Below are 15,794 nucleotides of genomic sequence, written 5' to 3'. Positions count from 1 at the left end.
TGATCTAATGGATTTGTTATGCACTGTAAATATCTAAAACAGCAGAACTGTAAAAAATTGTAAAAATCTTGATGTACCTCAAATCAAAAAGTAATCAAGGTTATATGTGACCATATGCCAATTATAGTTCCCAGTATTCTCGCCTATAGATACAGAACAACACTAAAACTGTATATATTTCCTAATAAAACTTGGCAAATGATGGTAACCTTGGTATTTTGAGTTCATGCTGTATATGTCACAGAGCAGAACGCACATATTCAGTTCCTCTGTAAACAAGCCAGCCTCACCAGAACACATTTAAAGGTTTTAGCAGCTATGAAAGAACCAAGAAATCGCCCGACATCCCTAATTTTCTAAATCTAAAGAAAACCGGTAAAACGACTGGCTGTTGGCTGCCTTTGTGCATCCACTGTATGTTGGCGTCTGTGGTTCGGATTGTTTCTCTCGCTCTCTTTCAGACTCTGAATCAGCAGGTCCCTTCGGTAAACAAGGCAGAGTGATTGTTGGATTTGCATATTCCTGAATAAATTATATTTCATTTCTGAGATAAGCGGTGCACTACTGTTTGGTAGCTTTTCCTCCTCCTTCTCTTCTGCCTCCTCTCTACGCCATTCACGCATGCTGCCACGAATTAACCCTGATCATGAGGGACCGTGGCGAGTAAGAAAGTGCTGCTCAAAATTCATGTTTTCGGCGGAAGGAAAATCGTGCCATTGGCCCCCGGTGGGGCCCAGACTGCCAACTACGTGTATGGTTAATCAGGGCTGATAATGATTCATGCCCATGTCTGCCACCAAGGAGAAGGATGGGAGCCACACTTAGTGGTGTGAGATGGGGCTAGAAAGCCAGGGAGGAGAGGAGGTGGAGATTAAAGAGGCTGAAGCTACAGTTGGAGATGGAGGTGGAGAAGAGAAATGGGAAGATAAGGGCAGTAGTGGAGAGGAGGCGACTCCCAAAGACGAGTCCGTGAAGCAAGGCAACGAAGGAATGCAAAAGAAGTCTAATCCGCTGGATTAGGCTGTTTAATGTGGGAGCAAATCACTATTTCATGTGTGTGTGTGTACATGTGTGCAGCCAGACCAGCATATGGACATGTGTGCATATTCACAAAACTGTGTCTAATGGGCCTGGGTGAATGAGGTTCTTCATATGAACACATCTACAGACTGTAACCCCTTTTTAATTACAGCCCTGGCATGCTGAAGAAGCGACCACGAGGGAAGAAAGAAAAAAAAAGAAACCTTCCATTAAACCACATGTAGGTCCAACACCCCCCTCAATCCGTTCAGCTGATGGCTGCTTTTTTATTTCTCCCCCTAATTCCTCTCACTTCCTTGGGAGAATTGGGCTGGTGGTATTTTGGCTGTGAAAAGGAAACCATCGGACGGCAGGGGCATGAATATTCCAAATGACTAATGTTGCACATGCTTATTTTTGACATATCTGGCTTCCGCAGGGAAATAAAACACTTCTAATGCAGGGGGACCATCTGTTATCTGTTGCTGGTGTTTCAGAGCGGGCGGATTCGGTGCTCGCTCTTGTACGTGCGCGCACACACACACACATTAAGGATACACACAGGCATACAGACACACGCGCAGGAACGCGGGCAGACAGATCGACACGTTCTCACGCAGCGGGAGATGTGTCGTACGTAGCCGGTACGACACATGCGCACACACACTTACTAACAGCAGAATCCGTCGGGAGCATGCACAACAGACACGCTCTAAACTCCTATACAAATTGAACACTCCTTTTTTTCCCCTTTTTTTCTTTCATTCAGTGTGTTTGTCAAATGCACTGTAAATCACAGGGTGTAGGTGACTGGGAATGCACACAATTTTTATACTGGCCATAAATACTCGGGCCTGTCTCTTCTCTGCAGCTGGAGCAGGATAATATGCTGGCAGTGTAAAGGGGGGGAGGATAGACTAGATGCACTAGATTCTCTCTTAGATTGGTTTGAAACTGTGGTCAAAGTAATAGTTGCAAGAGGTATAGTAAACAAAGCTCTTGCATGCATGGATTACCTGTTTGTTATTTTCAGAAAATAGCTTCTGGGTGTGCCATAATACCCCTGTTCAGGCAATAAGACGTTCTGGATAGCTAGATTTGCCGCAGACTTGCCTCAACAATATGTGATGTGTTTGAAAAGAGTCCACAGCACAGCTAACAGTGCAAAGATTTTAGATAAAGTGCAAAATAACCACTGAAATAATTAAATTGTATCACAGATATTGTTAAAGGTAACCTGGATTTTTTATTTAAATAAAATAAATATGTTATATACAGTAACATATTATATAAATGCATACATATTCTATACTGTATATAAATGATGGCAGGACCCACATTGCTGTCACTTATTTATCTGTCCTGTTGGGGGCGCTGTGTAAGACACTCAGACCTATGCCATGATTGTTTTGATTTTTTTAAACCATATTGGAGTCCATGCTGTTATCAGATAACGCCTCTTAGCTTTAACAAGATGCATCACACAGACACAGATACCTGCTAATTAGTGTGAAGATATTAATTAAATTTAAACTAAAATTTCACTCCTGTGCAGGCTGTTACTAGAATTAACCACAGCTGCAAAGTTTATCTTAAATTGGTAGAACAAAAAGATGTTTGCAGGATGGGTTAGCAAAGCGCAATTATGGCAATATTAACTACATCATTACCAGACATTATCTGGGCTTCCTTATTAGTAACCCATCTATACTACAAGCCTCTAAAACTGATCATTCCTTCTTTGTATACAAAGACGTGACAGACGCAGAGTGTTATTCTCCTTATATGAAGCTTTGTGGAGTTACTGCTTACAGTCCACTAAATACCCTGATGTAAATGAAGGCCTCGTTTGTCTTGTGAGGTGCATTTGTATTGTTTGTGATCGCTGCTGTTGTGTGCTCCTCGCTGTTTGCAGTGTTTGACATAAAACTGATAAATATTGGGGGCTTAGTTCTGACACTATTTGGACTCCCACACCTGGTTCAGCTTTAGAAGGATTTTAATTGGCTGTGCATCACTGCTGTAATGTTACACTCTCACCCCTGGTGGAAGTTTGCGATTGGTGGAACTGCGCTAGGAAAGATCCAGGGTTTTTGTGTTTTGTCTGATTAAAATCCTGTTGAAGGTTTGTGTGCTCCTATCGAGCTGTTATGAAGTTGACAATTAGATACAGACAGCACAACCCTTTTTTTTTTTCTACCAGGGCACAAACATCCTGACTTCTGCTCTGAAGTCGGCAATTTTAACAAGAGCGTCAAGAGTGGGAGTTGACTCATTTTTGGAGCCGACTTTAAGTGCCTGTTTTTTATTTTTGGCACTTTCACATCGGCCTCATTTTTTTAGCCACAGATTCTATTACCATTTATAAAACGTACCAATCGTGACGTTTTCGGCTACAGCAATTGACCAATTTCGGTTAAAGCTACTGAAACGCGTACAGCACACATTTGACTTCCAATCAAATCACAACCAAACAGAAAAAAATATATATTTTTGTCTTTGAAGAATGTGGTTATTATGAATTTTCCAGAGCACACCATGATCTTTTTTAAATGCTTAGTTTTTAAATGTACTTTAACAAGTGTGTAATGCTGTAAAAACAAGTGCAAAGTGCAGGCTTTTATTATATGCACTGTTGAAACACATTTTAATATACTTGACATAAATTTGAGCACAATTATTTTATTTATGTGGCTATAGTACATGTGTATTATTCATCTCATTGTTTAGGCAATTTATTTTAATGTTTATTCAAAAATATAAAGTAAAAAAAAAGAATTTTTTTTAACCCTAGGACACTATCGCCGGGTGATTTTCACCCGAGCAAATATATTTGATTTTCAATATGTTGTGTTTGTCTGTGTGTCATGGGTCCTTGTGTAGCTTCAGCATTGTCTTTGACATCTTTGAAGGCGTGGGTGTTTCCCTAACCCAAAGCCCACTTTCTCCTACAGGCATGTGTTCGGGTGATTTTTACCCGGCAATAGTGATAGAGGGTAAAGTAGGTTTTGGGTGGATTTCAACCAGTGATAGTGTCAGTGTATAAAATCAGGTGATCTTGTCGCATCTCAAGTCCTGATCTGTAGCGTGCTTGACATCCCTACCCCGGCACACTTGCAGGTGAGGCAGGACCAGTGGCAGCAGAAAGCAGTAGTCCCTTAGGGAGGTGCGCTGACTGCCCTGCAGGATTGGACAGGAAGTGTGTCCACGTCATTACTACCCTGCGTCTATTTACTGCATGTAAGGAATAGGTAAGCAAGAGTGGTCCTGCAATTTGCATGTTATACTTACTTAGTGCAGTGATTATGAATAAATATCACAAAGTGGTGATTTCCAATGATGAAAAAAATATTTTAGTCAACTGGTCATTTTTACACACCAAAAAGTGAAATTTTTTGTTTCTCTCTCCTGCAGCTGTGTCGAGGAGACTGTACTCAAATGTGCCAGGAATGGGTGGACCAAAGACCAACTTTCCAGTGTCATTATTTTTTTGTTTAGGATTTTTTTTATTGTCGAATTCCTAATTTTTCAGTAATTGTGGAGCATTTTTTAGGCCCCCCCATGACACTTCTTTTTCATTTTGTTAGACATGGCACAGTTGAAAATAAAAGAAGACCACTCCAATTTGTCATGTGTTGTCAGATTTTGATATATTTTGATGCCAAGTACTTTTTGGGTATATTATATTGGGTAAAAATCACCCGGCGTTAGTAATGGTGTTACTATTTATAGCGATAGTGTTCTAGGGTTAAATGAATGCTTATTCAGGTCAGTTTTATTTTGACTTATTTGCAAGTGATCCAGTCGTCTGAAAAGTGTCTCCTCTCCGTTAGTCGAGCCCTTTTTACCATGAACAAGTATCTATCATTACATCTTAATTTCAGGGAAGCTGTGCAGATCCTCTAAACACAATGCAATTACACACACCCTGTAGTTGATCCATTGTGGATACATTGTTAAAATAGTATGGCATTAATTAAAATAGGCCAACAAACCTGTCGGCTCTTGTATGGAGGGTAAAAATCTAACAGAAAAAGAGATTAATGTATTCTGAGAAATCAACTCATAAGCATGTGCAGCACTGAGAGGCTTGCTACGAACATTATCTTGTGGCTACTTTGTGGTGAATCTTTAAAAGAGGGGTTTTAAATTGTGAGGGGAGGGGGCGGGGTCACTAGAGCAGTGGTATGGTTTAATAACTCACCTCTGTCAGCTGCCTTTAAGTGAGGATCTTCACTGGAAAGACTGCCTGGAGCACCCTGCGTGTCTTTGATCTACAAGCACATAATGGAAGCAGAGAGGGGAGAGAAAACAAGGTCAAAGATCTGCACACTTGTGAGACCTTGGGTATCACCTGCGTTAATGTATAAAGCGACAACAAAGGCACCCGTGGATGTGTGCGTGTGTGAGTGTGTAAGACATGGGAAGCAATTTTTTTTTTCTTTTTTTAAGATCATTTCAACTCAGGTCCATGACTCTAATATACACCTCCCACCAGAGAGAGGAGATACTTGATGTTTTAAAATACATGGTTCCTCTCTGTGCTCAAAGAGGCTCCCGGGAGCCTCTGAAAGACAGTTTAATGATGAAAGACAACATGTCTGGATGCAAGTGTTCGCTTTCAGATCGCAGGGGAAAAACAGGAAAAAGCCAAAACAATTTTGGGTCTTTAATTTTCTTTTAAAAGATGCCACGTTCATTTCTAAAGATTCAAACCGCGTTGAGGAGCCTCACCTCACGCAAGGTAGGTGTAGATACAGTAATCGCCTAATCCCTCCCAGAGTAAATATTTTTGGAGTATTAAGCTGTGGCAGCAAAACATATAAATATGAAATCTCAAAATATTTATGTTTATCTGTAGCTGGGAATCTACCTGAGGTTAGGAAATGTGGATTATTTCAGTCGAGCTGTATTCTGTTGTTTATGCTTGTAGGCATTCTGTATTAAAAAAAACATTTTGCAAAACATGCACTCTTTCTGGAGCTATCATGATGTTGAGGACGACTAAATATGACAAGATTCCCACATATGGGACGGAGGAAATATAGGTCTGATTTGATGACTTGTCGCATGCTGCATGCTGTCACATTTTTTTCTTTCACTGGAAACCAGACTGTAAACTCAACTGTGCGAGTGAGAGGCGTTGCCAAATGCAATGTGACTCACCACCTCTGAGGAGAACAAAAACCTGCTTAAGATCACTGTGACATCGCATGCAGTGTTTGCAGTTCTGAATATTTTTGACAGATTGGACTGAATACAAATGTGAAAATTGTCATGCAAGAAAGGGAAAAAAAGAAAAAACCTTAAGAGAACATGTCACCGAGTAACTCTGTTTGACAAGCATTTTAAAGAAACAACACACAACGTTACTCCCATGAAGCTTTGTGAGCTCAGGTTCTGAAATCTTCAAATCTGCGAGGGAATTTGTACTGAACCTATTCGATTGAAATTATGCTATTTTATGTGTTAGAAATCAGCAGGGATAGCATAGAGCAGGATCCACAGACGCAGGAACCTGTATTTTGAAGCCTTGATAACAGCTTTCATCCCACTGCCATCTTTTTTTTTTTTTTGTTAGAGTCAAAAGTGACCATATTCAGAGAATATGCTGGAGTGCTAAATTATTTGCTAATGCTTGTGACTTTGGTTAACAAGGTATGGCTTACGACATAGATCCCTGCTTATTGCATTTCAGCTACTCCTTTGTTACCACAACAGATAGCTCCACATGTTTGATTTAGCAGACTTTTACACAGACACCCTTCCCAAAAGAAGGTTTGGAATTGAACCAGCAGCCTTTCACTTGCCAAGATTAAGTGTTAGCTACTACACTATGTTAAATAACATGCTAATAAAATTCACTCACCAAAACTTAAGTAAACGCTTTTTGGATAGTTTGTTAGAACAAGTACTACAACACAGCAAGTGACTGCATTTAAAGAATGTTCCAAACAGGACATCTATTAAAAAAGGAAAAAAAAAATACAATAGACACTATAGACACAAACATCAGTGAGCAACACTTGCACTGGTTAGCAGTGTGTTAGCACAGTTAGCACTGTGTTAGCACAGTTAGCACTGTAGCTTCACTGTCGCTAGCAGGTTCTGGGTTTGAATCTTCTGACTGGCAGGGCCTTTCTGCGTGGAGTTTGCATGTTCTCCCCTGCACGGGCTTAGTCTGGCATAGCTAAAGCCCCGCCCCCACAGTCCAGTCCAAGCACATGCATATTAGGCTAACTGCTGATTGCGCTATGATGTCAACTATGATGACAACTCGTTAGCTAATGAGTGTGCCATATTACACCACAGATAACAGTTTGATCAAGAATTACAAAACACAACTTTTTGATTAAATGACCTGATATGAGCGACCGATTTCATAAACTCAGCAGGTTTGTGTCAACTCAGAAAGCAGTTTCACCATCGACTTCTATAGGACCGGAAGTATTTTTGTAACCACAGCTATCACCATCTGGTGGCCTTGAGACAGAATTCAGGGAGGATTTTAGACACTTCTGCATTAGCATCTATGGACAATATGGACCCATTCCCTGACGCTAAACTTAATAAGCAGTCAACAAACCTGAAAACAGATGAATTAAAACCATTTATTCTACCATGCTATATTTTGGGTATTTTATCGTGCATTTTCAGAGTCAGCCTCTAGTACCTTTTCGATGAACTGCAGTTCTGGTCACACGTTTCCTTCTTTTTTAAGCCTCTGAGCTATTAAACCGTGAACATACAAATGCCAGAACAAAAGGAACAATACAAAAAACGAACCTATAGAAATGATAAAAAACACAGTGTCAGCCAAGTGGTAGCTCACCCAACTCACCATGAAATGACAAACACAACCCTGATGCTGAGCACACTTTGAAGATCCATTAGGTGACCATTGTGTGCACATTTGATTAAAGTCTGACCAATAACTGTGAACTTTGGACGGACAGGTCGATGGATGGACCAGTCATTTGACTGGATGTGCTAAAAATCCCCAATCTACAAATCCCAATGAAGTGCATCGGTGTTTCAAGGACACAGGAGCTGATGCATTTATTATCAGCACATTTACAGCTCACTAAACAGATTACTCATTAAAGTTTTCTCATTATGCTAACAGAAAACATAATTCAAGCACTATTATGTTGTTTTTAGTTGCATATAAATGCAATTTCTAAAGAGCAACAGTTGAAAACACACACTACCTGCTTTAAATTATTAATTCTTCTTCGTTCACCTTTTTTTCACTCAATGTGTGTTCATGCACCACTCTGCATTTAATTATGAGATATTATTAATCTCTTGGTCTCTCCCACAGCGTGTCTTTTGTCCTGTCTCCCTCCCCTCACCCCTAACCTGTCTCAGCAGATGACTGCCCCTCCCAGAGCCTGGTTCTGCCGGAGGTTTCTTCCTGTTGAAAGGGAGTTTTTCCTTCCTTCTGTCACCAAATGCTTGCTCATATGGGTCGTCTGACTGTTTCAGTTTTCTCTGTATTATTGTAGGGTCTTCACTTTACAATGCAATGCCTTAAGGTGACTGCTGTTGTGATTTGGTGTTATCTAAATAAAATTGAATTGAATTTCTTATAATGGTTCAGTATACAAAAAGTGAGGAGAGTTTAAATTTTAGAATCGCAATACAAAACATGTTGGCTAGTTATCACAATTAAACATTAATATGCACAATTAAATCTGCTATGTGGGGACAAAAATCATTTATGCTAACTTGCTAATATGCAGTATGCAATGTAAATAACATAACATAATGTGCTAGTCAGTAACTTGGTCTAAATGACCAGTGAATATATCCATGTATGCTTTATTTTTATTGAATATATAAAATATATTTCAATCCTTTATCCTTTTTCATTTTTCATTTATTTAAAACTCCAGCTAGTATTGTGGAGTTATAACTAGATACAGTATCTTCGTGACAATGGTCAAGGTTCGAATAGCCACAAAGACCTCAACAAGACAAGCTTCCTGCATGTAATGTGGTACTACCACAGGCAGAAATGATGGAAGCATCACTTCAAGTGCAGTCTTCTCATTCTACCTATCTCTTCACATCCACATCATTCTCCAGTTGTTTGTGTCTGAGAGTGAGACACTGGCAGAGTAAAGCCTTCAAGCAGCCAAATATGCTGCTCTCAGAAATCAGCCGGCACAAGAAAACAGAGGCTTGCTCTTGAAAACTGTCTGCCTTTGAAGGATCTTTATTCTCTGCTCCCCAGCTGCCGGAGATGCGTGTAACTGCTTAGACATACAATGGGTGCATCGCGGGTATTTGTCCACGGAGAGCTGGGCCCAGTAAATGAAAAGAGGGGCACACATACCCAGGAAGCAGCTAATTAATTGACAAGCAGATATTTCGGAATTTATAATCATCAAACAGACTTCATTTTGTTCCCCCACCACCATCCTCGCCAACCCGTTATCCCAGGCGACTTACTTAAGAGACTTATCTTATAAATACAGCCCTAATCAAAATAAATGACTAAAAGCTCTGAGGGAGTTGAAGGCTATACACATTTACATCAGAGGAACTGATGCAATTTAAACAGCCGCCTCAGCACCGCTGAGTTAGGTTCAAATCACAGAGAATCCTAACTTATGTAATACTTCCACTGTTTTTTCTTTTCTTTTCTTTTTTTTGGTTGTTGTTGTTGCTCAGTTTGGCAGACCTATATTCATGACAGCCAACTAGGAGAGATAGAGCCTCCCTCTATATGTGTGTTACACTGAATTCCCACAGTAGCATTCGTGCGCTGTGAGTGTATCATATTATAAAGATTTTTTTTCTCACATGCTTTTGTGTCTATTTGACTTCACCGTGTGTGTGTGTGCTCGGTGCACATCTGTGGGATTGCCCATCTCTCAGCACTGGTTCAGTGCTTAATATTCTTCCTTCTGTTTCCTACCGGGTATACATTTCTTGTAAAATGTAGCAGTGAGAGCATTTTAACAGCCAGTGGCTTACAGGATCATTTACAGCTGGTCATTGACTGTCTGGCTGAGAAGCAGAGTGGCTGATGGATAGATTGTCAAAGTTTCACCTCGGTCCAAGTTTTGATGGATATGTTATAGCCACAAAGCCCAATATAACAGACTGCACAGACTGTGAAGCCGCAACTCACCGAGTATAAAAGCCCAACAGCTTTCTGTTGATTTAAAGGGAAGCTGTTAGAGAAATTTAATACACCAGCTTCATCTGTACCGAAGTCATGTTTAGGATTAATGTGGAGACAGCAGTGTTTATGACACAACGTGTATCTTTGCACAGGAACCGAGTGGCAACGGCTCAGTGTTTGCACAGTGCCGAGAATCTCCTCTGCCTCGTGACACTGTTGATAACACAAAGTGAACTTGACTGCGGCATTTGTAGAATCAGCAGTGTGGAGTAAAGGAGGATCGACGTTGTCACGACTTAGAGTCAGCAAACCCATTTTACCATCCGACCAACCGAACTCAAGTCATTGCACTCTACTGGTAAAATCGGTTGTTTTTTATGTGTTGTCTTACAAAGAAGGACCATAAGAAGAAAATAAGAACGTCGGCTCACAGCACATCACAGTTTGCAGATTATCGTCCTGTATGAAGCATAAAAAGAAACACTAAGCTTACCTGTCATTGGTTCGTTGTACTGCATAAACTATTGAGAATTAAATTAAATGACAAATGTTACTTTCACCTTGATCTTGAGCACAGTTTGGGTGAGGCTCCATTAGCTGACTGAACTGTGTTAAGAGTAGGGACTTGTGAATTGTGGGTGGTATGAGCCATGGTATGAGCTCAGTGGTCCATCAGTGAGATGAGCTAAGAAGATGCTAAATAGAGCATTTTCTGATTTACCAAATCAAAAGCGCAATCAAATTTTAGAGAAAGTAGCTTCAGTCTTAAAACAAATCCAAATTTCTGCTGGTTGGGCTATGACAACCAATGCAACCTCTTCTCTAAGGATGAGGATATACAGCAAAGATCCTTTGCTATATCCAAATGCGACTCTAGAAGCCTGGAGATTTGTTGAGATGATAATTCGCAGATCATGCTCGCTGAAATTAGTTTGGTTTCTGTAATTACTTGAAAAACATTTGTGTATCACATTTAAAGCTGAAGATCAAACCAGCACATTTCATTTACTTTGACCCAACAAGTTATGCACAGTGAACTCAATGCAAAAGCTGCAATCGTGACATTTGCTGAAATCACGTGAACGCCTTGGGCTGAGGATTCACACTATTGTTCAGTCTACTGCCTTGTGACATCGGTGCCCACTAGGTGGCATATCATAACCCTCAGTAACCAGATGTCCTGTTGCTGTAAATTATGCATGGAACAAAAATGCTAATTTTATACACAGTTTATAACCTAAATGATGCTGATTCCCTGTTGACATTATGTGGCGCTGAGTTTGATCAAATATTTGACAATTAGATTAAACGCAGCACCAGGGATGCTACTGAAATTTTGTGGGTGGCACCAATTTGCCAAAATCCACTAGTACGACCCATAAGATATGAAAGTCTTCATCACGTCGGATGTGTGTGTCAAGTTTCATAACTTCTCAAGCTTTCTTGGCCCCTCAGCAATAACTTCCTCTTTCATGGTGATTCATCATTCCACCAGGTGGAAATGAAAATTCACAACTTTCACAGAGAAGCATCGTCAAGGTCTCAAGTTCATTTAAATCACTTTTGAGGTGGATGTGGTAAACCTCTCTACTTTCAAGGTTAGGCTTAAGACTCTTCTTTATGGATCACATGATCCCGCATCTGCCTTTAGTTATGTTGCAATGGGTCTAGGCTGCTGGGGGCTTCCCATGATGCACTGATTGTTTTTTCTTCACTCACCTTTTGACAAGCTTTTTGTTTATACCAGTCAAAGCAGATGGCTGCCTATCCCTATGGCTGGTTCTGCCAGAGGTTGCTTCCTGTTAAAGGGGAGTTTGTCCTTCCCACTGTCACCAAGTGCTTGCTCATAGGGGTTGTCTGATTGTTGGTGTTTTAACTGTACTGTAGTGTCTTTACAATATGAAGCGCCCTAAGATGACTGATGCTGTGATTTGGCGCTACATAAATATAATGGAATTGAATTGAATGGAACCTATAAAAATCCTACTGTCAGCTTTGTGGTATTCTAACTATTGCTGGCTACTGGTGTATAGGTGTGTTCAGGTATGGCAAAGGTGAAATTTGGGGCAGACTGAACAATTTGTATTTGCGTTACAGCAATTTTGTGCTTTATGGTAAAATATCCGAATCATGCTATTTGATGCAAACTCGCTGTTTTCAAGAATAAGTAACACGACCTCCTTAAAGCTTTCCTGACCAAGTTTTAGAACAAAGATCAAAATATGTCATTTCCTGTCAGTAGGTGGTGCTATGAAGGAATTGCCACTGACTGTTATCAAACATGAAAAGTCTGGTCTAGATTCTACAGTTTAATGATGACTGAACTTCTTTACCCGCACCAAAAATATTAAAGTGCTCTGTTTTTCCGTCCATTCTGTTTAACTTGGCCACATTTTAGGATCTGATGCTGGCAGCATTTAAGAGTAGATCAAGGCAGCGCAGGCAGTGTGTGCTGGTGGAAGAGTCCATATGTGTGCCTGAGAGACAGCGTGTGTCCTCTGCGAGAGGTAAAATAATGACAGGCGAGAACGGATGGCTGGTGACGCGGTGACGAGGAAAGCGCCACATATTTTGGGCCTCAGGCTGGGCAGATGCGAAAAAACTTCTTCTCTTATCCCTTCTTCCCCCCGGTTGCCTTCTCCACTCTTCCTCGCACCACCCCTCCCTGCGACACTGCTCAAACAAAGGACAAAGACGCCCTAAGTGGTTTTCTTTTTCCGATCCCATACGTGTCCGCTGGCGCTTTCGCTCTTCTGTATCTCCAGCTCGCAGCGAGAATAGTGACAGAATGAGTCACGGTGGTTTTTTAACGAGTCAATCTTTTGATTAATTTTAATGGCACTTGCTAACAAAATCTTCTTTCACTGGGAGAGATCGTTCTTATTATCACACGTTAAGTTGTGTTTTTGCATGAGATGAAATTATCTTTGACAGAGAGAAATATTACGATTCCAGATGTGCATTTTGCACCTTTTACTGTGTGAGTCATGCCTTCTGGGAAGTGGCACAGAGAGTCGGCATACAGTGTACATGCTACTGCGATGAACTATTAAAAAGAAAAACACGGTGTAGAATCCAGAGACTCCAGGTGAGATAACAGAGACTATTAAGGTTAGTTAAACCTGCATTTCTCTGCACGTATATATCAGAAGGTGATGGCTATCAGCGCTGAGAAAAACAGCAGCTTGTGCGACGCACTCGCACTTTCAGGTCATGCCAGTTGGCTCCTCAAAAGCGTGACAGCGGTGAGATCCAGACAGAACAGGAACAAGAAAGTAAAAGAGCAGAAGGGGAGAACATGGCAGCCAAGAACTACCACTTCAACATCAAACGAATGTTGTCACAACAGAGCAACAGAGCCACCCCTTTTAACTGTGACACCATTCAGCTGCTCATCACGCTGAGCGGGGCAAGGCGGAAAGCTACTGTAAGTCAAGCACAAGCACGGTGTTTATTAAATAAAAGAGCTGGGAGCGGAGAAAAGTGTGCATACTGTAGTGATGTCAAATCGTCTAAGCGGCGTTAGAAAGGCGGCTTTTTCTCATCCCTCCATGAAATTGAAAGTTGGGAAGGGAAATGAAGTGTGTCTTCCAATGACGGTAAAGGCGATCAGCGAAGCTTGAGAAATATGGTTTTGAGAGCTTGGTGCTGGAGTTTGTAAGAGCCAAAAGAAACAATATATGTGATAATCTAGAGGCATCATTTAATGGTTTCTGATTTCACAGAACGGTGCGGCTTTTTGGAAATCAGAAGGGAGAAAGGGGGCTGTGAAGGTTGATGACGTAGTCATTAATGTAAATGTGTAAGTTGCTGAAAGAAGCAGTTAAGTTTCTCTATAATCTTTAAGGCGGGTAATCGTATCATTTAGTGCTATAAATGATTCAGCCTGTGGGAAGGGAAAAAAAAACAGATTTTTATCCATATGTTGGCATTTTAGCTAACAGTGTCAGATGGATCAGCAGAAGTTCTGTAGTCATGCTAAATTTTAAAGAAACAGCTAAATGATCAGGAGCCAGACTCTCAGCTGAAAGAACTGTTGTATCTCTGACAGAAGGAAAACGGGAGGGAGGAAAAAAAAAGAAGAAGTAGGAGTGTCGGGGAGGCAGACCGAAAAGAAAGGCTGTCTCCTAGTGGACGCCGGCGTACGGGCCTGTCAGTCGTCATCGCGTGCCACTCTCCTTGTGAAACTGAGGCAATATACCCCATGAAATATTCACCAAAGTTGTTTTTGCTTAAAAAGGAGTGGCGAGGGGAGGGGGTGGCGGGGGGATGAGGAAAATGTGCTACTATAGATAGATAGAGAGTCCCCCAAATGCTTTTGATGTCAAGCTTGCTTAGGCTTTTTTACATGGGGTGCGATGGGGACACCAGCAGGGGGTCCATTAAATGTTCACACAAATGTACCCTTAACAGCACATCAGTCTCCACAGCCTGAGCTCCCAGTCCCCGACATACTCTCCTAATTCTGCTGTAATCTTTATATATCCAAAGCTTTTGCTACTGATTCTTTTTTTTTCTTTATTTGTATTGTGATGTTTGATAGATGTGGCACACTGGGAAAACATGCACTGTTAGTCTTATTATTATGGGTAAATTACATACTGAGGATTTATTGCTTTTTAATATTTCAACTCAAAAACTGTACATTTACTGCCAGTCAAATCAGTGATATCGAACTGCAGTTACCGCCAGCTTTAAACCCTGTACCCTCATACCTATAACAGACCCATTTCTGTAATATATCTATATACCTATATTATTGCTAATATATATTTTGTAACATATCTATATCATGGCTAAAGCACTTCTGGATGGATGCAAACTGCATTTCGTTGCCTTGTACTTGTGACATGTGCAATGACAATAAAGTCGAATTCTATTCTATTCTAAACACAAGGGTCAACAACCTAAGTGTTATTTCAAATACAAAATTCAGAAATACAACGAAAACAAAACAAATAAGTAAGAAAGTTGATGTGCGAGCTTTTAGTGGGCTGCACAAATTCCTAACTCCTGAAATGTTATTTACTGTAACTAAGGCCAGCAGTTATGTTGCAATTCTATGAAAAGACAAAGGAGGGAAGGTTAACGTCATTTAAAAATGTACAAAAAAACAAAAAAAAGACTGAATAATTAGGTCCTAATTAGGCTTAGGAGAGTTGGTGATTCATTAGGCTTGTTTGCTTTCGACGCAGCAAGTGCTGTCACGGCCATTGTATCTGTGACTACCTCCGTTGCCGGGATGAGCATTATGCAGGGGACGTAAGCATGGCGTGGAATAACAACATGCCATTAGCTGCTGCAGCTGCTGCGAAAGCTTTCAATACAACACAACTGCACACGGTCCCTTTGTGTGTGCGTAATAAGGTCAAGACTGTCAGTTTTGACGTAGCACATTGTATAACACACCCCTCTCCTGATCAGGAGTTTCAATGTGGGTGTGTCAAGAAAATGAAAGAACGGTAACATATGTAGTTGGGTTTTAGACGTATCTGGACAGTGACAAAGGATTATCTGTATTCTGCTGATGCTTAGCCAAGCTGTTGTTTTCAGTTTGAGGGCCCTCATGCCGTGATCACACATCTCTCCGTGTTCCTTTTTACCTTGGAAGTCGGCGTTTCCGAGTTTCCGATATCAC

General features: G+C 40.8%; 1 protein-coding gene across 2 annotated transcripts in view; it reads right to left on the bottom strand.

Annotated features, from left to right (window-relative positions):
• The window catches only part of LOC134619274 (glucosidase 2 subunit beta-like), a 162,588-nt gene that overhangs the window by 84,730 nt on the left and 62,064 nt on the right, over positions 1 to 15,794 (bottom strand). For both annotated transcript variants that reach the window (XM_063465043.1, XM_063465050.1), the window contains exon 10: positions 5,225 to 5,294. In XM_063465043.1, coding sequence (XP_063321113.1) covers positions 5,225 to 5,294 — 70 coding nt within the window. The remainder of the gene's footprint in view (positions 1 to 5,224; positions 5,295 to 15,794) is intronic.

Source organism: Pelmatolapia mariae, linkage group LG3_W (genome assembly GCF_036321145.2).
Source record: "Pelmatolapia mariae isolate MD_Pm_ZW linkage group LG3_W, Pm_UMD_F_2, whole genome shotgun sequence".
Taxonomy (NCBI): Eukaryota; Metazoa; Chordata; class Actinopteri; order Cichliformes; family Cichlidae; genus Pelmatolapia; species Pelmatolapia mariae.
The sequence above is the reverse complement of the archived record's forward strand: the minus strand, read 5'-3'. Positions and strand labels throughout refer to the sequence as shown.